Source organism: Oncorhynchus gorbuscha, linkage group LG02 (assembly GCF_021184085.1).
Source record: "Oncorhynchus gorbuscha isolate QuinsamMale2020 ecotype Even-year linkage group LG02, OgorEven_v1.0, whole genome shotgun sequence".
Taxonomy (NCBI): Eukaryota; Metazoa; Chordata; class Actinopteri; order Salmoniformes; family Salmonidae; genus Oncorhynchus; species Oncorhynchus gorbuscha.
The window spans coordinates 63,463,126-63,485,578 of record NC_060174.1 but is presented as its reverse complement, the minus strand read 5'-3'; the positions used below and the strand labels follow the sequence as shown (position 1 = coordinate 63,485,578).

Below are 22,453 nucleotides of genomic sequence, written 5' to 3'. Positions count from 1 at the left end.
TATTTTTTTACTATTTTCTACATTGTAGAACAATAGTGAAGACATCAAAACTATGAAATAACACATATAGAATCATGTAGTAACCAAACAAGTGTTAAACAAATCAAAATATATGTTATATTTTAGATTATTCAAAGTAGAAACCGTTTGCCTTGATGAAAGCTTTGCACACTATTGGCATTCTTTCAACCAGCTTTACCTGGAATGCTTTTCCAACCGTTTTGAAGGAGTTCCCACATATGCTGAGCATTTATTGGCTGCTTTTCCTTCAATTTGCGGTCTAACTCATCCCAAACCATCTCAATTGGGTTGAGGTTGGGTGATTGTGGAGGCCAGGTCATCTGATGCAGCACTCCATCACTCTCCTTCTTGGTCAAATTGCCCTTACACAGCCTGGAGGTGTGTTTTGGGTCAGTTGAAAACCAAATGATCGTTCCACTAAGCACAAACCAGATTGGATGGCGTATCCATACAGAATGGTGGTAGCCATGCTGATTAAGTGTGCCTTGAATTCTAAATAAATCATTGGCAGTGTCACTAGCTGGATGAGAGAATGCCAAGAGTGTGTAAAGCTGTCATCAAGGCAAAGGGTGGCTACTTTGAAGACTCTCAAACAAAACAAAAATATTTGGACACTTTTTTTGGTTACTACATGATTCCATATGTGTTATTGAATAGTTTTGATTTCTTCACTATTATTCTACACTGTAGAAAATAGTACAAATAATGAAAAACACTGGAATGAGCAGGTGTGTCCAAACATTTGACTGGTACTATATGTACTATGTTTGTGCATGTGAAGTGGGCTGAAAGCTCTTGTAAGGATCAGCCCATCAATTTAGAAACTATAATAACAGGAGCATAAAAAGACAGACAGGAACTAGTGAATCAAATCTAACTGTCAGCACTTTAGATAGTAAACAGAGCTCCACCTAACACACGATCCCTGCATCTCACTTTGTGTGTTTGTGTGTGCGGGTGGGGGGGGTTAATGTAAAATATAACTATCAGTGTAAACCCTTGCTTGAAAAGGAAGACCAAGCCTTCATGTAATCATATCATCTCAGGTCAACACTTCATGTCATCTCAGTTCAACACAATTTTAAAGGTATAGTCAACTAAAATATCCCTTTAAATATTATACTGTTTCATGCAAGTAATCCTTACATAAGTCCTAAGAAATTGTTTGCCAGTTGGTAATTTTCCACTCTTTTGGCAGTTGGAGGCGATAGACGAGGCGATAGACATACTGTTATGAAACTCCTGAAACACGTGTGGGCAAGTCTTTATGTCACAGACACACCAACAGTTCACACACTGTATCTTACCAGTTGAAACAGTGGTCTCAAAACATATCATTATTCAATTCAATACTAAGAAATCAAACCAAGAAATGTTCTTAGCATGTCAAGACAATATTTGTGTGCTTATTACTTCAGGTGTGTAAATACAATCAAACCACGATTGAGCGGCTAAAATAGTTTATCGGAACATTATTTAATTGAATAACAAATGTAATTCCTTCATTCCAAAAAAATAAAACCACAAACGATTGTAGTCTACTGACTGAACAACCATGCATGCAAGTTTAGGTATTTCTGTGTTATGGTATAGATTAACTGGTATGTAAAATGAGCAAGAAAACTGACAGTTATCAAGATGCCTCTATGTTCATTCTGACAGATGGCAGATTCAGCTTGTGGATTGAACTGGGGAAGTTTCAAGACGTGTTGCGGTGCGGCAAGTCTATTCACACAAGCTTTGCTCCCTCCCAGCTGTCCCGTAGATGATTTCATGAGAAAGGTGACCTCTTCTGTCCATCTACAGTATTGACACTGTTCTTGAAGTGGAGAGAGGACAGACGAGAGTACAAGTCTATGTATGATTGGATTAGATGATAGAAGGTACAACATCGATTACACAAATTGCACTAAATAGGAGGCTACTCACTCATATAGTCTTTGGTACTCACCATTACTGTCAAGTCTAGCTTCAAGTCCCTCATACATAGCTGACTGTGAGGGTAAAGGACAGGAGGGAAGCACAATGAGGGAAACAATGCAGACAATCCTCCACTCTAAGGTGTTCATATAGAATGAACAAGATGTGTAGTTGACAGTAGGTTTATTTTGTTTTCATACAGTTCTTCTTAATTGTACCACGCTCACCTGTCTTGCAGACACCGTTAGCAATGCCTTTTCCTAAATTGAGAAATCACATCAGAAATCATTGTGTTAATCACGGATAGATGACAGACAGACAGACAGACAGACAGACAGACAGACAGACAGACAGACAGACAGACAGACAGACAGACAGACAGACAGACAGACAGACAGACAGACAGACAGACAGACAGACAGACAGACAGACAGACAGACAGACAGACAGACAGACAGACAGACAGACAGACAGACAGACAGACAGCTAGCTAGCTAGCTATTGCTCACCAACGTCAACCACTTTGTGAAGCCAGTTCATCACTGAGGGGAAGGAAATGACAACACAGTTACTACACAGTCAACCATGTGAACACCTGATCAATGGCAGCATCACTTCCATGATCACAACTCACCTTGGGTCGTCACTAGAACAAACACAAAATAAATACCATCAGTTTTGTCCAAAATATCTGAATAAATATTGTATTAATAATGCAGAGTAATCATTATATGCACGCAACAATATTATTTTTTACTTACATCTCAAATGTTCATTTACAATGGCGTCCTCTGTTACTTTAGCTAAATAAGAAATAGTGAAAAATGTTTGTTTAATCCTAGAATTGAAGTGGCCTAGAAGCTGGAATAGTACAGACTAAATATGAATGAGTGTGTAATAGATGTGTGGAGTCTTTAATGAGTCTTTAATGATTGGTTAGGGCAATATGAACTCATCCTGTTGATCACTGTTTTGGGTACAGAAACAAATATTATGTGTTTTACTTACCCAGATCTTTGGATCCAGTTTTCCATTTCAAAGTATTTACAATTCGATTAGGGTCTGCAACAGACACAGCCAACCACCTCGTGAACGAATGGCCACAACACTTACAGCATTAAACACGTGGACATGAAACGTTTTAAAATCAATGCTCTCAATTCTCAATAAAGTTACAATCACCACACAGTGTCACATGCAATGAATCACCCAGAAAAGACATTGGTGGAGAGGAGAGAAACAGAGAGGAAGAGGACAAGTAAAATTATAACATATGACTCACCCAGGGCCTCTTGAATCTTCTTCACTCCTCTGGATAATGAGATCCTATTTTTCTTGGTTTTACGTTTTCCATCTAAAAATGTAAAACAGGGACGATCCGGTCAACTGAGTCAGTCACTCAAGGTTCTCCTGTAGCCTACCCTGTAACACTGTTATCATAATCACATAATCACATGACTATGTCCTGTGTGTCGAGTTATGTCATACTCACCGGATTCAGTCAGCAATAGACACACCACCACAAGCACCACGATCAGCAATGACTTCATCCTAGTGCTGTGATACTTTGCATACCTCCCGTCTTATTCTGGTGACTTATATTGCAGTTCTGTTCCTTTTTTCCTCCCCTCCACCTCCACGTTTTATTCCCCTCATCAAACCTCCAAAGACAGATGGATAACTATCAGTTTTCAGCTTTGTGTGTTTTGGTGAAATATGGTAATCACAGGTTAAAGCAGCCATCAGCCAATCATATGCTGTCATTACAGGTTGTAATCACCTCTTACAATGGGTGGGGCCCTCCTTTGGGTTGCATACAGCAGACACCCAATTGAGGGAAAATGCTTTCTGCAAAAATAAAAGGAAGACTGCACACCACAATTGACTCTCCCCTTTCCTGTTGCCAGAATTATATTTTGATGTCCAGAACCAACTCAAAGTCATTGCATGTGTGTCTGTTTTGATCTATTTAACTGACATAATCCCTACCTGATGTGGTACCACGCAATCATGAGAAACATGTCAGTCACTACTAGGGATTATGGAATAGGTGTATAGTAATAGCTGTGACAGAGAAATGTCAAAACCTCCAAAACACATAAATGATAGAATAAGCACTTCGCTGAGTGTTTTTTGGTTTTAGAAAAAGAAAAGTCAGCTGCCAAATGTTTATTTACATTGTAGTCCAAATACATTTAGTCAAAAGGCGTCAATGGCCTTTAGTAAAGACAGATATTTACTCATGTCAGTATACAATACAGTATAGTACAATACAGTAGAGTACAATACAGTACAGGTGAGCATAAAATGGGTACACATGATCCAGAGCAGGCATGGAGGCTGTTGGCTGGATTATTGGGGTGGCATCATCTGCAGGGAGTTACAGGTATTCAGAAGAAACCAATAGGGTCATTGTGAGTTTTTGGAGTCTGTACTCTATGCAGCTCCAGTTTCCCGCCAGCGTGGGGTAGTGTTTTGTGGATGCGCAGGTGCATAAATTCATCTCCACCAACATGGACCTATGAGAAAGGGAAGGATTAGGGCCCGATGAGTGACGCATAGGTGACAGAGAGACGGGCCTCTCAAGGCTCATATGTACTGAGTAATGACCAATTTAGTGTTTACAAAGCTCGTATAGTAAATGTTCACGCCCTATACATTTGTGACACAGAGTCAATGCTTTGAAACCCATACAGGGGGTGTGGCAGGGAGTCACAGCTCTCACAGTGCTGGAAAACAAAATGGCTCCCCCCTGGAGTTCAGGGTTTCCCCAAGCTCGGTACACGTTTTGGTTTATGATTTAAACTTTATGATTAGTTCATTATTTTAATCAGCTGTATAGTGTTTGGGCAAAAATCCAAACGTGCACCGAGTTTGGGAAACAAAGCTGTAATGGAACCGAGACATTTATTTTTTCTAAACATAGGCTAGAAAGTAGGAAGAAAACGATTTGAAAATACACAATCTCACTTTAATGAAGAAGTTGGTCCCAGCAACAACTTGGGTTGTGAATGTTTTGGTGGTGAAAACATCAAACTTCTTTCCCAGCTTTCTTCTCTGCATGTGGCTTCACCTAGAAACATGTAAAAGACAAACCGGGCAGCGTTCCAAATGTATGCTATGTAGCCTGTGCACATGCACACCTTGAGTCCTATAGGTTTGGAATGGAATAACACTGTCAAGGTAATTATTCAATAACCGTCAAGGTTGATGATTACCACTTCATTAAGCTTGCATGAGTGTTCTATGTTGAAAGAAGAGTATATTCAGTTGGACAGCTAGACTATGCAGGCTAAATGAAGTAATTATGCTCACCGTATCACATATTTGCTGCCCTTGGGGAGTGGCATCGCTCACCTGGGACACAGCGCCACACATCATCATGAATAGTTGAAGTTGGAACGTTAGTTACAGCTTAAAATACCTACTAAAGATTACGCAAATTCATGTTTATATTGTGTTGATTTTTAAAAAAAGGTACCATTATAAGTGGAGAAACGTCTGCTCTATAAAGCCTATAATCAACACAAAAAAACAGGGTACTTAACCAATCTTTAACATTTGTAGCCAATACATGTTTAAATCATATATTTTGTCATTGAGGGTATATAACCAGAAAGGTGCTCTTTTGTTGATGTCTAAAAAATTGAAAACCCCCTTCAACCTTGGAATAGTTCAGACAGGAAGTGGTTCCGTCACGAGTGCACCGCTCCACCCCCAGTACCCCGGGGCACTGAGCATAATGACTCATAGTGATGGGAGCCGAGGCTGCAGGAAGTAGGGGTGCTAAAATAATATTTTTTCACAAATGTAGTGCACTGGGCCTTTACTAGTATTAGCTGACCAATATAGACCTCTGTAGCACAGGCAAAACCATTTACACAATCAGCATCTCTGCTTTGGCAAAAAGGTACTTGTATAATTAAGAACAGTATCTTGCAGGATTCAATAGTTGGAATTGTAAGAGTTGTTGCCCTGTCCCGTTCTTGTCATTAGAATGGAATCCAGAAATAACTAAATCCTGTCCTCAAACATTTACATCAAAAGGTGCAACGTTATGGGCAAAGACACAAAACATCCACATCAAATTAAATATTTTTCTTGATAAAATAACATGGAAAATAACCACTTTTTGTGCAGTATTAATTTACTATCCATACAAACTACTTAATGTACATTACTGTATTGTACATAGGCTGGTCATCGAGGTTTGTACCTGCAGACTTTCTATCACCAGGAAGAAAAACAATGACCAATACAGTAACTGAGTACATTGAGACATCAAGTGGTTTGTGATGATGTGATGTGATGATGTGGCTCAGTTGGTAGAGCATGGTGCTTGCAATGCTAGGGTTGTAGGTTTGATTCCCAAGGGGGACCAGTATGAAAAAGTATGCACTCACTGCTGTAAATTGCTCTGGATAAGAGTGTCAACTAAAAAGGAATGAAAAGACCATTTCAGTTTTCATATAGAAATACATTGCATTTGCAAAGTATTTCAAGAAACTGGAAAACATATATCAAACAAGTACTTTTATAATCCACAAGTATTATCAAATTAACTGTTTTGAAGAGATAATTATCAGACTCAAGTTACAAATACTGGTAAACACTCAAATACATTTAGTTTAAACAAATCACAAAAGTAGTGCACTGGGCCTTTACGAGTCCTGTACTAGTCCTGTGCTAGTCATTGCCCCCCACACAAATTGAGGTCCATACAGAAATGGTTTGTCAAGATCGGTGTGGAAGAACTTGACTGGCCTGCATAGAGCCCTGACCTCAACCCCATCGAACACCTTTGGGATGAATTAGAATGACGACTGCGAGACAAGCCTAAGGACCAACTCCATATTAATGCCCATGATTTTGGGATGAGATGTTCGAAGAGCAGGTGTCCACATTCTTTTGGTCATGTAGTGTATGTGCCTCACGGCATTGCTCTCTCGTCCTCTCGCTCTCTCTGCTGTGTCTGCTGAGCGGTTGGCCCTGCCCTGCAACCTCATTGGATAACGCTCGGCAGGCTTCTTGCTCGCTGTCAATCTAATTGCAAGGGATTTGGCCCATGTGCCGAAAAAGTCATGGCACAGCTTCAAGAAAACTTTTGCTTTCAAACTAGGGATTTAGTGGATAATTGTGGTAAAACAATAATTCTGCTCATATATTATGCTTTTATGAACAACACATAGACACATCCAGCGCAAAGCGGGAGGTTTAAAAAAGACTTTCTTAGTCGCCAAAGTACCAGAGCATGTCTAACTTTTGTTTGAATGTGACTTCACTTCCGTTTTTATTTAATAGGCTTTCTTACTTGCGTAGATTTGACTTTTTTTGTATATAAAGTCATTAGGCTGGACAAGGGCAAGACACAGCCAGTGATAAAATGATTTGAAATTATGTCGCTCTTTAACAGCTTTAAATGTTAAACAGTTTGAGTCACCAATGACACTTGCAGGGCGGGGAGATAGCCTACATAGAGGGAAAGCATGCACTTAGACACGTAGACTAATTACTCTGGACATTGTTTCAAGCGACGTTCAAAGATGCTTCTCGTGCTATGCGCGCTGTCGGTGGTGGTCGTGGCAGAGGAGACGCACTGTGGTGGCACGCCCGACCGATTGTGTGATGTGAAACCTGAGGCAGTCTACTACAAGGAACCACCGATCACAGGTAGGCTATTTCTTGACTCGTGACAGGTGCAACGTCCAAGGCATTCTAACTAGTACTGTGCATATTGTCGATTTTTCAAATATACAATGCACATTTCTAGCCAGGGTATCTGGGACACTATACCGATACAAATTAGCCAACAATTCACTAAATTGATTAAATTGAAAAGTGTGCATAGTTGTAGACAAGTCTATTTGTATGAGTTCCAAAGAGTCGGTAATGGAGGTAAATAAGTGCTTAGTCATTTATGATAAAGTGAAGGCCAACAGAGTGACATAAACTCAAGATTTCACCAGTGCCTAAATGCTATTGGATTTGTTTTGGGGTGGGCACAATTTCGCATGTACACTACATATACAAAAGTGTGGCACTACTTCAAATGAGTGGATGTGGCTATTTCAATCACAACCGTTGCTGACAGGTGTATTAAAAATGAGCACACAGCCATGCAATCTCCATAGTCAAACATTGACAGTAGAATGGTCTTACTGAAGACCTCAGTGACTTTCACCGTGGCACCGTCATAGGATGCCACCTTTCCAAGAAGTCAGTTTGTCAAATTTCTGCCGGGTCAACTCGAAGTGCTGTTATTGTGAAGTGGAAACGTCTAGGACCAATAATGTCTCAGCTGCCATGGGTTTCCAGGCCTAATCGCCCAACATCAGTGCCTGACCTCACTAATGCTCTTGTGGTTGAATGGAAGCATGTTCCCGGAGCAATGTTTCAACATGTAGTGGAAAGCCTTCCCAGAAGAGTTGAGGCTGTAGCAGCAAAGGGGGACCAACTCCATATTAATCCCTATGATTTTGGAATGAGATGTTTGACAAGCAGGTGTCCACATACTTTTGGTCATATAGTCCACCACACACAATCCCGGCCGCTAGGGGGGGCCCCCAATTGGGGTCTCCACTTATTTTTGAGGGAGAATGGTAGAATACACCAGGTGCAATTTAGATTTTTTTTTATTGTGCATCTGCAGTTTCTTTTATGTCAGTCAGTAGATATGTTTCCATTTACTTGTCCATTGAATAGTGTTTGAATTTTAAAAAAAAATACATTTAGAATGTTTGCATGGAAAATGGATACAATTGCCTGCAATGGTGCGTTTCCATGCAACTATTTTGTCGATGATAAACAGCTGGACGTAATGACGTCCCACCCCAAAAATAAAAACTATTTAATTAAAAAAGAAAAGGTAGTTGAAGGGTTTCCATTACACATTTAGGCAAACTGTGCATTAATACATTTGGCGACAGCCTGTATGCTCTCACACCAATCTGTTTCATGTCTCAGGTAGCCCGTGAAAGCCAGCATAGATAGACTGCAATAATTTAATAATATTTGACATATTCTAATAATTCTCATGTGCTAACCTATCACACCAATGATTAACCACCTGAAATAAATGGATGGTGAAACTTGCATCCAGCCAACCAAAAAAAGCATTCTTGAATGTCAAGATAATCGAAAAACACTGTTTCCATCATGATTTGTCGTAATAAAGTTAGACAAATGAAAAAAAATCCACCCCTATTGAACAGATCAGAATATTGTCCATCTGTCGTTTCCATTACACACGTTGCAAAATGTATTTTTGGCGAAACTACTTTTGTTTAATAAACCAGGGTCAACTGAAACCTGCCTTCTGACAGTCACTCAATTAGCCATGGTAGCTAGTTAGTTTGTCTAGCCGTCTATCTAAACTTGTAGTAATCATGGCCAAATACTGACTGGGGTGCGCAAGGCAGTTGATTTATTTTATAGATCATGCCTCTCCCTAACAGCAGCTTGTACAGGCAACATTCCTGCCAGCTTTTGATTATGGTGACACCATTTATCAGATTGCAGAAGCCTTGACTCTCAAAACCCTTGGATGCTGTGTACCATTGCGCCCTTCACTTTATCACAGGTGACAGGTGTAATACTCCTCACTACATCAGTTGTCAGGAAGTCGGCTGGACCTCTCCAAATTCCCATATCACTTCGTTTCTCCCTTTTCTCCCCTTTTTGTCTAAGCTCAGCTGCACAAGCTTCCAAGATCTCTCATTTCTCTGTTCAAGTATAAAGAGATAAGAGCAACAAACCTACTCACAGAGTTGGTTAAATCTTGAGGTCCCTTGTGTCTCTGCCCACCTAGGTAAATCATCCTTTAGTTTTAATGCATCATCCTTTAGTTTTAATGCATCATCCTTTAGTTTTAATGCATCATCCTTTAGTTTTAATGCCCCCCCCCATGTTTGGAATAATTTACAAACCTCAATACATCTTAAATCTCTGGTGCCAATAGGGCAGTTTAGAACACTGAGGAATGATTTCATTTATATTTGTGAGTGTTTTGGTTTATTGTAATGTATTTGTTTTGTTGAAATGTGTATCTGTAATGTGTATCTTGTAGTTTTATATATTTTTTTAAATATCATATTTTGTGAAATGTTTGTTCTCACCCTGAATGACTGTTTTACTTTTATTTATTCAGTCAGATGAACGTGTGGATACCATTTTTATGCCTCTGCAGGCATTTTGGAGAACGTAGCAAAGAAACGTCTCTTTTTTTAGGATCCTGTCTTTCAATGATAATTCGTAAAAATCCAAATAACTTCACAGATCGTCATTGTAAAGGGTTTAAAGACTGTTTCCCATGCTTGTTCAATGAACCATAAACAATTAATGAACATGCACCATTCCATTTATGTTAGTCACATGTCTGTGGAACTTGTTCAGTTTGTCTGTTGTTGAAACAAATATTTGCACATGTTAAGTTTGCTGAAAATAAACACTGTTGACAGTGAGGACGTTTCCTTTTTTTTGCTGAGTTTAGCACGAGCACAATGACTGGAAGTTGTATTTTTTGGGGGGTTCAGGTACGTTATACATTTATGAAACATGTTCCTTAGGCTGCCACTCAAACTAAAAAAAAATCTTTAAAAAATACGTACACAAGGAAAATAAGTATTTGGATTGGTCCCAAAGAGTCCAGTAGCTTGTGTAAATGGAGGTCAATGACTGCTTCCTTCTCTCTGTGTGTATGTGTACACAAATACACCCCCTTGGAAAGGACACATGGGTTTCTACTTATGGCTCCCTCTGATAAAGTATTAGGTGGACAGGTTAGGCTAAGTTCAGGACTGTTTCTACCGCCATGGTGCATCGGTCAGGATGTGGGAATCCAAGTACTGGTGTGTTTCTTGCAGACACAGGAGCACATGGAGAAAGCTTGCAGGGTAATGTTGTGGTTTTACTAGGGAAATACGAGTGAGACACAAACACTTGTTAACATACAAGCATGACTGACAATTACAAAAGGGATAAATCAAATGTATTTATATAGCCCTTCGTACATCAGCTGATATCTCAAAGTGCTGTACAGAAACTCAGCCTAAAACCCCAAACGGCAAGCAATGCAGGTGTAGAAGCACGGTGGCTAGGAAAAACTAGAAAGGCCAAAACCTAGGAAGAAACCTAGAGAGGAACCAGGCTATGTGGGTGGCCAGTCCTCTTCTGGCTGTGCCGGGTGGAGATTATAACAGAACATGGCCAAGATGTTCAAATGTTCATAAATGACCAGCATGGTCGAATAATAATAAGGCAGAACAGTTGTAACTGGAGCAGCAGCACGGCCAGGTGGACTGGGGACAGCAAGGAGTCATGTCAGGTAGTCCTGGGGCATGGTTCTAGGGCTCAGGTCCTCCGAGAGAGAAGGAGAGAAAGAGAGAGGAGAAATTAGAGAACACACACTTAGATTCACACAGGACACCGAATAGGACAGGAGAAGTACTCCAGATATAACAAACTGACTCTAGCCCCCGGACACAAACTATTGCAGCATAAATACTGGAGGCTGAGACAGGAGGGTCAGGAGACACTGTGGCCATCCGAGGACACCCCCGGACAGGGCCAAACAGGAAGGAAATAATAAATAACTGAAATGCATCAAACTGAGAATAGATCTGACAGGAAATTGTACTAAGGAACATGGCAGCAGCACAAACTTTAACTAACTAAAAGGACCTTACTTATTCTTCAATAATGAAAGTTACTCACTTTGTCAGGGTCGTTAGAATGCATAAGATACTGTATTTACGATAGCACAGCTTCGCCCTTTGTCCCTCAGTCTTCCTGCTCTTTCACTCAAACCCAGCCCCTTCTTCTTTTGTGTAACCAGCCTTCATATCTGTTCCGCCCGCTAGGGACGTTTTCCTTTATGACGTGATTTGTAATCAAGTTATGATTTAAATATGTGTGTGTGTAATTCTGTGTGATTAGTTAGGTATTTAGTAAATAAATAATTCAACCCAATTTTGTATTGCTGATTCAAGTCCTCAACTGGCAGCTTCATTAAATAGCACCCGCAAAACACCAGTCTCAACATCAACAGTGAAGAGGCGACTCCGGGATGCTGTCCTTCTAGGCCGAGTTACTCTGTCCAGTGTCTGTGTTCTTTTGCAGATCTTAATCTGTTTTATTTTTATTGGCCAGTCTGAGATATGGCTTTTTCTTTGCAACTCTGCCTAGAAGGCCAGCATCCCGGGTTCGCTTCTTCACTGTTGAGACTGGTGTTTTGTGTGTACTATTTCAGGAAGCTGCCAGTTGAGGACTTGTGAGGTGTCTGTTTATCAAACTAAACACTAATGTACTTGTCCTCTTGCTCAGTTGTGCACCGGGGCCCCCCACTCTTTCTATTCTGGTTAGAGCCAGTTTACGCTGTTCTGTGAAGGGAGTAGAAAACGGCATTGTAAGAGATCTTCAGTTTCTTGGCAATTTCTCACATGGAATAGCCTTCATTTCTCAGAACAAGATGACTTGAGTTTCAGAAGAAAGGTCTTTGTTTCTGGCCATTTGAGCCTGTTAACAAACCCACAAATGCTGATGCTCCAGATACTCAACTGGTCTAAAGGCCAGTTTTATTGCTTCTTTAATCAGAACAACAGTTTTCAGCTGTGTTAACATAATTGCAAAATGGTTTTCTAATGATCAATTAGGCTTTTCAAATTATTAACTTGGATTAGCTAACACAATGTGCCATTGGAACACAGGAGTGATGGTTGCTGATAATGGGCCTCTGTACGCCTATGTAGATATTCCATTAAAAATGGTAATTTATAAATGTCTACACTGTATTTCTGATCAATTTTTGTTTTATGTTATGACATAAAATGTGCTTTTCTTTCAAACAAGGACATTTCTAAGTGACTCAAAAGTTTGAACGGTTGTGTGTGTGAGAGAATTAGACACCGCTTAGACCTGATAAAAATAAAAAATAAATGTAAAAAATTAAATGATTTTAAAAGCCTTAAATTCAGGCATGGATTGTGTGCCATTCAGAGGGTGAATGGGCAAGATATAATATTTTACGTGCTGGGCTAGCATCCCTGTGGAATGCTTTCGACTCCTTGTAGAGTCCATGTCCCGATGAATTGAGGCTGCACTGATGAGGAAAAAGCGGGTGTTCATTATGGTATATATGGCTGACTGTCTGATTTTGAATGTGTTTTGTGTAGATTCAGAGGTGTCGTACATGCAGTTGAAGACTATGTTTCCCAGCAGCAGTATTCAACTGTTTGACGTCCGCAATCCAGATGAGTTTGAGGCTGGACATATTCCTGGCTCCACCAATGTCCCACGTGAGTAACACACAACGACCTACTTATTTTGACATGTTTGTAACATTCCTAGAGCAGCACTGTGCACACTTTCTCTGTCATGTTCTTGTTTTGTCATATTTATTTTCTGTTATGATTCATTGTTGTCATGTACTTTTATTTTTAACTGCTCTAAACCAAATTCCCATTGTGGGGCAATAAAGTGAAATACTTTCTACTACTACTAACAGTCGGGGAACTCCAGGAGGCTCTGAGACTGAGCTCAGACCAGTTCAAACAGAGGTTTGGAGTACGTGCCCCTCATAAGGAGGATAGCAGCATTGTGGTCTACTGCCAGAGAGGTAGACGGAGTGCAACTGCACTTGACATAATGTGGGCTCTGGGATTCAGCAGGTGACGACCGTTTACAATCACCTCTTTTTTTTGTCTGCTAGCATCATAACCTGAGTGACGTGCCCATACATATGCATTGTAACTACACCGATGTGCTCATCTCCTTCTCTTCTTTCTCCCCTAGAGCTCGTCACTATGCTGGAGGATACAGTGACTGGGTCCAGCATGAAGAGCAGTGAGGTGTTTAAATTGCTGCAAGGCCATTCTGTGTGTTTTGAATTCTGCTTATTGGAACAAAAGGGATTTAGAAAGCATAGCCATTAAATCATTGCATCAGAGTAGGGGAAATGCTACACTGGAAATGACAACACAATGCTAGTCTTATTTCATAGTAATTGATTGATTTTTGAAATGGTTGTCCCAAACCAAATAAAGGTCAGGTGTGTGAATGTTACTGCTTTTGTGTCAGTGTGTATATATTGTATCTTCATGAATGCCTTTCTGTTTGTATTTAATTCAGTGTGTATGAGTGCAGTTTTTTCTCTCTCTCGCTCTCTCTCTCTCGCTCTTCCCTTAGGCAGAGGAGGCACTAGGTGTAATTTGGGAGAGGGGAAGCACTGTGACCGTGAAGTAATCCATGTCCATGCCACGTCCACAGGGTCCTGCGCTGGTCTTCTACACCGCTGTGAATATAGGAACGTCCCATTTAAACACTTGGAGGGGAAAGGGGGTTGCATAAGCAGCTTGGCATCACAAGATGCGTCAATCGAAGCCACCAAGCTACACTGCAGTCCCAATTTATAGCCACCTGAGGGCAACGGAGACTTTCAATTTGAGACCTCTGGACCAGGCTCAAATATAGCTATGAAGTGAGTGAGCTGTTAGGGTAAGATTTGTGGGTCTCATCTTACAGAGCACCGGTGTCCGTATGGTCCCTCCCAGCACTCCCAGAATCCCACTCGCAATGGACAGTCATTATGAGAGGCTCACTGGCTGACAAAACCGAGAGCGCTCGCTAGAAATCGGTATTATAATAGCTGACGTGTACACTCTTAGAAAAAAGGGGTTCTTCGGCTGTCCTCATAGGAGAACCCGTTTTGGTTCCAGGTATAACTCTTGGGTTCCATGTAGAACCCTATGTGGAAAGGGTTCTACCTGGAACCAAACCGGGTTCTGCTATGGGGACTGACGAAGAACCCTTTTAGAACAAAAGGTGCCATCTAGAACCTGAGAGTATAGGTTAGCGTGAGACTTCCTATGCTTCTATGTCAGAACAACTTGGCGTAGCAGAAAAGGGTGTGTAGTGCACGCTAGCCTGGTTTGGAGCTTGGCGGAAGTGGGCAGTATCTGTTTGTGTGTCCAAATAAAGGTGCTCCTTCAGAGTCCCAAGCGGGAAGGTTGTGAGAGAACAGCAGTACAGCCCAGCGTCATCCTTCTGTGTCTCTCTTAACGTGTGTCCATGCATCGTCACAGCAGAGACACTGTCGATTATAATCCTTCTCCACGAAAACAGGGTAGTTTGTGTTAGAAACCAGAATCCTACGGCCATCTCACCTGTAAATCCACCCCCGCCCTCGCCTTCTCCAGACAGCTCGCAGAACCGTGTCACAGCATAACCAGTCTTTGCCGTGATGTTCTCAACCCGGTCTGCAAAAGAACCTTGAGGGGGATGGATGTGTGGAGTCTAAATGACTGCTGTAGGTTATGACAATCTTTTTGGATATTATCTTATCGTGTTGAAGAATCTGACATCCACATACACGTCTAACTTTTTGTTCTCTATCCTCATGAGAAAGAAAAAAATTCATTTTTTTTTTGTTCAAGTGGAATATTGAAAATGTTCCTGTTATTTCAGCTGTTTGAGTTTGTTCCTAATTGCTGTACATATTGGTGTTGGACAGTGACCCTGTTGATAATCTACTGGATTTCCAGTCTTTAGTTTGTTTACATTGTGGTATTTGTTATTCATTTCAATGTCCTCTCCCATTTATGGAATTATAGCCGATATACTAATTAGCTCACAAACTTAAGCATATTCATACACTATAGAAACAAATATATATATATACATAACTTCTCACAACTAAAGGGATTTCATAATATCTGTACATTATAGGAACAAGTGTGACTACAAAAGTACAATGATGGTTTGCTTGAGATTAAGAATCAGTGGTAGACACATTGCAAGTGCATGAAGAGGTCAACTGTATAAAGTCATATGCCTGTGTGTTGAAACTATACTTTTCGGTATCGGCTGGATAAAAGGAACTAAGAGTCCCTGTGTTAGCAATAAGAGGAAGAAGGATTGGTAAACTAACTGCCAATAAAACAATAAGCTGAACTCTGCCTAGCAGAGACAACTTTGTATTAGCAACTGATAATTATCAGAGTTTATATGGTATTAAAGTGAAGGGACATCACGAACCATAGTAGGGGATAAAAAGGGAAAACACCATCTTGAGAACGGAGTGTCTCGCTTGCAAATGACTAAGTGTGTACTCCGGGTTGCAATCCTTATTAAACAAACTAACCTCTGATAAAATAAGTTTTACTGTGGTCTCTTATATGCACATGGGGGAGAATTCCCATACACATTTATCAACACAGTCTCTCAAGTTGGAATTTCGGTCTCTTACCAGAGCAGAGGATCAGGACGACCACTGGTGCGGTGGACCAGAAGTGGACAAGCAGAGAGTTGTTCATAATGACACTCGTGATCTGAACTACATCAATGTTGAGAGTGATTGAGAACGTCTCTGAACAATATGCACTGACAGGAAATGACAGATTCAACGCCGAAGATTTAAGGGGAGGATTTAAAACCAAGAAACAGAAGGCACACCAGCAAATAAGAATGAGTTTATGAGAGGGACAGAGCATGTGCATATCTTCAACAGTAACCAAGTTCTCTCATTCTGTAAGATTGTTGCGGTGATGCCACAGATGAGGCCTCCTGAGCTCTCTAGCCACTTTCTTAGTAAACCCAGAAGCCCTGGCCTACTTGCGTAAAGGTTGGCCCCATAACCAGCATTGTCTCTCACTCTCATCAGTTGGATTTCATATGCTTTATTGCCATGATAAACAAGAAAAGGAAAATGAGACTTAGTCTTCTACAGTGAACAGGATAGTTGAAATAAGACATTTACTGTACATGCAAACTTAATATCAAATTGAACTACAAAGAGTATGTGGGTGAGAGGAGGCTCATGTCTGTCACGGCTTTATTCCCTTTAAAGTAATCTTTGCCTGTTTTTTCAAAGGTTAAAACTTTATTAAATATGCAGAGCAGCCCTTTATATTTACACCATGTTATAACTAATACTAATAGTCGTATCCATGACAACCTGGAGGAACATGGTTATTGTCTCTTACCCAAGTGTTCGGAATATAGAGGTCTATTTAACGATTAAAAACGAACATCTCTGAGTTGCAATAAGTTTGCGTGACCCAAGGGCAGTTGAAAGTTCAGAGATGCTCACAGTGCCACAAAGCCCACCAGCATGGTAGAGGAAAGGCGTTTCCAGTTGAAACCCAGCAGTGTTGAACTAGTTGGGCAGAGTGGCATGGTGTTAAGCCAAGGCTAAACCAAGTCAGTGAGGGCAGAGGGGTGTCTATCTGCAGGTTCTCCCATGGTCAGGAATTCAGCCCAGTTCTGCCAGAAGCCACGTGAGTAGACCCCTGTATCGACAACGAGGCCACGTAGACGACTCTGGCCATTTTTCTTCCGCAGAGCAAGTTGAGCCTCCCGCTCCGTCAAATTGTAGCTGATATTGATCATTTGCAGCATCAGCAGGTGCAGCAGACCTCCTGTGACAATACTGCTGTACCAAGCACAGGTGAAGCACAGGGCTGAGCTGTAAAGACATCCGCATAGTTACACTTCGAAAACAACATAACTTAAACCAACTGAAATAGAACTGAAAGTGTTAAAATATTTTTTAAACAAAATATTTTAGTACTTATTTCAAGTAACTCAAAACAGTTGGTAACTAGCCACTGGACACAGAACATTTTGGTTGAAACAACGTTGATTCAACCAGTTTTTGCCCAATGGGTACCTGGTGCCTAATAGTAGGCAATGACGTGGTGCTTGTTTCAATGAATCCAATATAAACCAAAATAAATTATGAATTATCATTTTGTTTGCATGTACAATTTTTAAGCAAATACCAGGTACCGTAGTGTACCTGTACTGATTGTAGACACCAGGGCAGTAGAGCAGGGCGGTGAGTAGGTTCTGTCGGGGACACACGCTCCGCAGTACCAGACTGATCCCATACAGAGAGGTCAACAGAAAGAGGAGCAGGGTCAGCAGGAAGTTGCGATGATTGGCCTTGCCGACACAGCTGTTTATCCTGCCTCCGCAGTGAGACACAACACAGACAATACACCCTCAGTTGAAATGACCAACTTCTGCTGTGGTAGCATGTGAAAGCACAATTAGTATGAATGTGAGGTAATGAGCACATACTCTGTGTCTGGTTGTGTATCTATCTAAATGCCATAAGTAACAGATTGTCCTGGTTTGAGGTCGCCTCACCCTGCTGAAGGGTGAACCCCTGTGGGCCCTGCACATGTCTCTACAGCCTGGTCTGCTTTAGTGACGTCTTCTTGGCCTGACAGTGTGACACTTAATGAGATCATGATTATGTGTAGAAGAGTATTGTTGAGCGGATATAAGTGTGAGGGTCTGAGAGATTAAAATATTGTGTGTTTTTGTAGTAGGGAAATGTAGGCAGATATGATAAGGTTTTATCACCTTCGTGTTGCAGAAAGCTATTTTTTACAAGTCATCCTGTTGTTGCACAAATAATAGCATAATAATACTCACGTCCTCCACAACAGACCAAGACGTTTAATGAAACTCACCAGATACAGTGGTGGTCCAGGCGCTGGACACAGCCTCCACAGATCCGGCAATGCCCCGCCCGCGGGGGACGCACCACTTTGCACAGAGGACAAGTGCCCCCCTTCGCTGTCAGGGACTGTGTCTGCTGTTCCACTGGTTTGGCTGGGGATCCTGGCATCATCGACTGGTCCACTTCATTCTGAGAGGCAGAGTGTTTGTCAGGCAGTTGGCTTTGATTGGTGCTGGGTATGGCAGCTAGGGAAGGCTGCACAAAGCCCGGCCCCCTCTTAGTGCGCACAAGGGAGATGAGAGTGAGAACCACACCCGTTGTCACGGTCACAAGCTGCAGGTGACTTACATCCCCACGAGGTAAGATCTCTGTGACAAAGAGGAAGTACATGTAGGCTAGGGAGAAGAGCGCCAGGCTGAGGAAGAAGAGGGTGCGGCCCTTCTTCCGGTGTGTGGCGTAGTAGTACAACAGCACCAGGCCAGGCAGGGCTGTTAGAATGACCAAGCCCAACAGGAAGTGCAGGGCTGCCAGACGCAATAGCAGAGGAAGCAACACTAGAGCTGGGACCATGGAGAGCTCCACCCGCCTGTCCCCTGGTAACAGTCTCACTCTCAGCCGGTTCATCACTGCGCCAAACACAGGCAACACACAGTCAGGTTTCTGAGGCTCCCCCTTTAGCCACCTGGAAAAGACATGAGGTTAGGAGAGGGGAACACAGAGAGGGGAACACAGAGAGGACAGGGGGTTAGACCTGAACGTGGACTGCTGAGTCCTGCCATGATCCTCCTCCTCATTCCACCCCCCTCACCTGCTGCAAGCTTCATCCAGATCGTCACAGTCACAGCAGCATCCATGTGGGTCTACATCACACTCACAACAGCACATGGGATCATCTGGCTCTGGAGGCTTAAACTTCTCCCATTTCATTCTGGCTGTTCACGGATCCACTTGAAGGTCCTGTGCAAAAAAAACCTGCAACAGTAAAAAAGACAGTCAAACTATTAATAGCTGTTCTCTGGGTGTGGTAATGGTGTGTGGAGAGTGGTCTTCATTCAGTGAAGTGCTTCAGTAATATGGAAGGTGTTGGAAATCTTATTCCACCACTGGGGTTAAGGTTACACAACATCTTACATTTGCATGGTGACATCCCCTTTGTCAAGGCTGGATATAAACAGTTGCCTCCTATATGTAAAGCTAGCTTGTTGCTTTAGTGGTTTGTATGGTTGGGGGGGGGGACCTCAAGGTGCACAGGACTGATTCAGGGACTGACTGGCACACCAGATGAGGGGTATATCTGGGTGCCAATAATCAATCACATTTGACTTGAGTACTCTCTTAGACGGTCTAATCGATGGAGTTAAAGGAAACCGTTGTATTGACGTCCCACAGACAGTTGTTCATCAATAATGAAGACATCAAGGTTAAGCTATATGAAAGGTACTCATTACTTGCATTAACACCCTCACATTGACAGCACGTGCGCATGCGCACACACACACACACACACACACACACACACACACACACACACGCACACACACACACACACACACACACACACACACACACACACACACACACACACACACACACACACACACACACACACACACACACACACCAACTAGGGATATGCCTACTAGGCCAACATCTGCCTCATGAAAGTGACAAGAGGTTTAATAAACCCATTTTTTTTAGGTCGTTAATGGAATCAATTAAAATAGCTTTTGATTTTAACAAGTTTTACAATACAATTACTTTCCTCTAATATAAAATTGGCTTTTAGAAATAAGGCCACCATGTCCCTAGGGAAGACTTATCTGGGCCAACTAAACCCGGTTCTCCAAGCACGCCTATCATATGGGGAGATGGAACGTGCATTGTTGGAATGACTGCCAGTGTTGGCTTTGTCATCTGACATACTACTTCAAATATAGCCCAGCTCTTCAACAGTCTAAATATTGACCACCTACAATATTTTATTTCTTAATAAGTGAACTTAAAATAACTGTAGACTAAAGCCACATTTTAAAGGGAAGACTGAACAAAAAATGTATATATTTTTTATTAACTAAATATGACAAATCAATGTTTCAATTCAATATTCTAAAGGAATGGGATACCGCATACCAATAAACACATTACTTTAACCCTTTAACCTGACTCCTAAACTTAATCCCTAGCCTAACTTTAGCGTTAGCCACCTAACCACCTAGCTAGAATTTGTAACATATCATACATTTTGTAACTAATTACTACTTTTAGCTACTTTTCAACTACTTAGCATGGTAGCTAACCCTAACTCTTTAAGATAACCCCTAGCCTAATGTAGCATATCATACTAAAGCAGTCAAATGTAATATATCGTACTAGAGCAGTCAAGCTTTATATATCCTACCAAAGCAGTTGAATGTAGCATATCATACTAAAGCAGTAGAACATAAAATATCATAATAAATATTCAAGATGTAGGATACTATACATCCTACAATTCATATTATATTGTATGACCACTATGACCAATGTAATGTAACCTAATGTAAAGTAACATATTGTAATGAAACAGGCCGAAGCCCAGTGCGCCATCAACTGTGCCATAAAAGCATGCTCAATTGGCAGAGTAGATATCTGCACTTATAAACCTGGGTCGCTACAATATATATCATATAATATAATATATAATATGTTTTGCTTTGCGACCAGGTTGAAAATTGTGTGAATCTAACTTGCCTTTTGAGAAAATAAAAATGGCATAGCCTACATTTACCTGGACGGTTGGTTCTTTGGGAGAAAGCACCTTTCCCTCGAAGACTAGGCTACAGACCCTTGTTATACGAACATCAATTATTTCTTATTTCATTTATGTTTTTCCTGTAATATATTTCAGACTTTCCCTGAGGAGATCCGTTTCATCACACTAAAATAAACTTCGGTCCGAACTAATTACGTGGCGGCGAATTCCAGGTACCAGGGTATCCGGTAAGCAGGTTGGCAGGTGTGATATCCCTTTCAGTTAAAACCTTTTTTATCGTTTAATATCCTGTAATCCAGCAGTTTTAGGGGAGAGCTTGATTATCTTCTATTCCTCATCATTTCGTTGGGAAAGCAACATCGGTCATTGAAGAGGAGCACACGGTTTATTATGAGAGGAGTAGCCTGATTGGGTTGGGTGACAGTATTGAAAAGGGAAATTGGCATGCCTTGCAGTGGCAGCCAGCGACAGCGTGTGGCAGCGTTAGGAGGTGGTATGCATTTCGCAGATTCTTAGGAGGACAGTGTCACCACTGCGCCGGGATAATTTGAATAGATCAAATGGTCTATTGGAATTGCAATACAGCATGGGGGATGGTATTCTTTTAAATGTGCTGATGTAAACAGGAGGCTAAACGCTTTGTTGGTCATTAACAAAATGTACTTGTTTCTCACCACATATCCCTTACCTCCGCTTAGTGCTGCATATGGCTGAGGCTGTTCGTCCTGCCAAAGTCAATGTTCTGCACCTGAGACATTGAATAACTTGCTTATCTATCATTTATCACAACCTGGTCTCAGAGCATTTGTTATTATTCTGTTCGAAAGCCGAGTTCCATTGAGTATGATATGTTACGTTTCGTATGGTATGTATTAATTTGTGGATGTCCATCACCCATTTCGTATGATATGCTACAAATTACAATTGTATTATATGGTACGAATTTACAAAAAGTACAATATATTAAGAATGTTCTAAATGTATAATATGTTACAAATTTGCAAAAATGAATTCTAGGTGGTTAGTTGGCTAGCGTCAGCTAGCTGGCTAAAGTTAGCTAGGCTAGGGGTTAGGGTTAAGATGAGGAGTTAAATCAAAGGGTTAAGGGAAGGGTTATCTTAAAGTGATAGGGGAAGGGTTAGCTAACATGCTAGGTAGTTGTAATTAGCTAAAATGCTAAAGTTGTCTGTGGTGAGATTCAAACTCATAACTTTTGGTTGCTAAACGTATGTGTCATATGCCCACCCATCCACCCCGATCAACCAACGTCTGTCTTATGTAAACATACCAAATGTAAC

At 41.2% G+C, this 22,453-nt stretch overlaps 2 protein-coding genes and 1 pseudogene across 7 annotated transcripts; 1 reads left to right on the top strand and 2 right to left on the bottom strand.

Annotated features, from left to right (window-relative positions):
- Positions 1–4,133: 4,133 nt before the first annotated feature.
- On the bottom strand, positions 4,134–5,607 carry LOC124006667 (annotated as a pseudogene).
- Positions 5,608–7,307: 1,700 nt separating this feature from the next.
- Positions 7,308–16,080, top strand: LOC124006629 (thiosulfate:glutathione sulfurtransferase-like). Of its 2 annotated transcripts, XM_046316685.1 has the most exons (5): positions 7,345–7,611; positions 13,110–13,232; positions 13,442–13,604; positions 13,729–13,784; positions 14,122–16,080. In XM_046316685.1, the coding sequence occupies exons 1-4, from the start codon at positions 7,485–7,487 to the stop codon at positions 13,781–13,783; spliced, it is 468 nt and encodes a 155-aa protein (XP_046172641.1). In that variant the 5' UTR covers positions 7,345–7,484; the 3' UTR covers position 13,784; positions 14,122–16,080. The 2 variants fall into 2 exon arrangements, with proteins under 2 accessions (XP_046172638.1, XP_046172641.1); XM_046316682.1 differs by lacking the exon at positions 14,122–16,080 and having other exon boundaries at positions 7,308–7,611; positions 13,729–13,998.
- Positions 16,081–16,342: 262 nt separating this feature from the next.
- Positions 16,343–21,573, bottom strand: LOC123993611 (palmitoyltransferase ZDHHC23-A-like). 5 transcript variants are annotated; one of them, XM_046295973.1, is made up of 5 exons: positions 21,171–21,573; positions 19,212–19,375; positions 18,414–19,085; positions 17,732–17,903; positions 16,343–17,398 (listed from the first exon to the last, which is right to left on the bottom strand). In XM_046295973.1, exons 2-5 carry the CDS (start codon positions 19,328–19,330, stop codon positions 17,186–17,188), a joined length of 1,176 nt encoding a protein of 391 aa, XP_046151929.1. In that variant the 5' UTR covers positions 19,331–19,375; positions 21,171–21,573; the 3' UTR covers positions 16,343–17,185. The 5 variants fall into 5 exon arrangements, with proteins under 5 accessions (XP_046151929.1, XP_046151944.1, XP_046151912.1 ...); XM_046295988.1 differs by having other exon boundaries at positions 16,343–17,362; XM_046295956.1 differs by having other exon boundaries at positions 17,732–17,899.
- Positions 21,574–22,453: the final 880 nt, after the last annotated feature.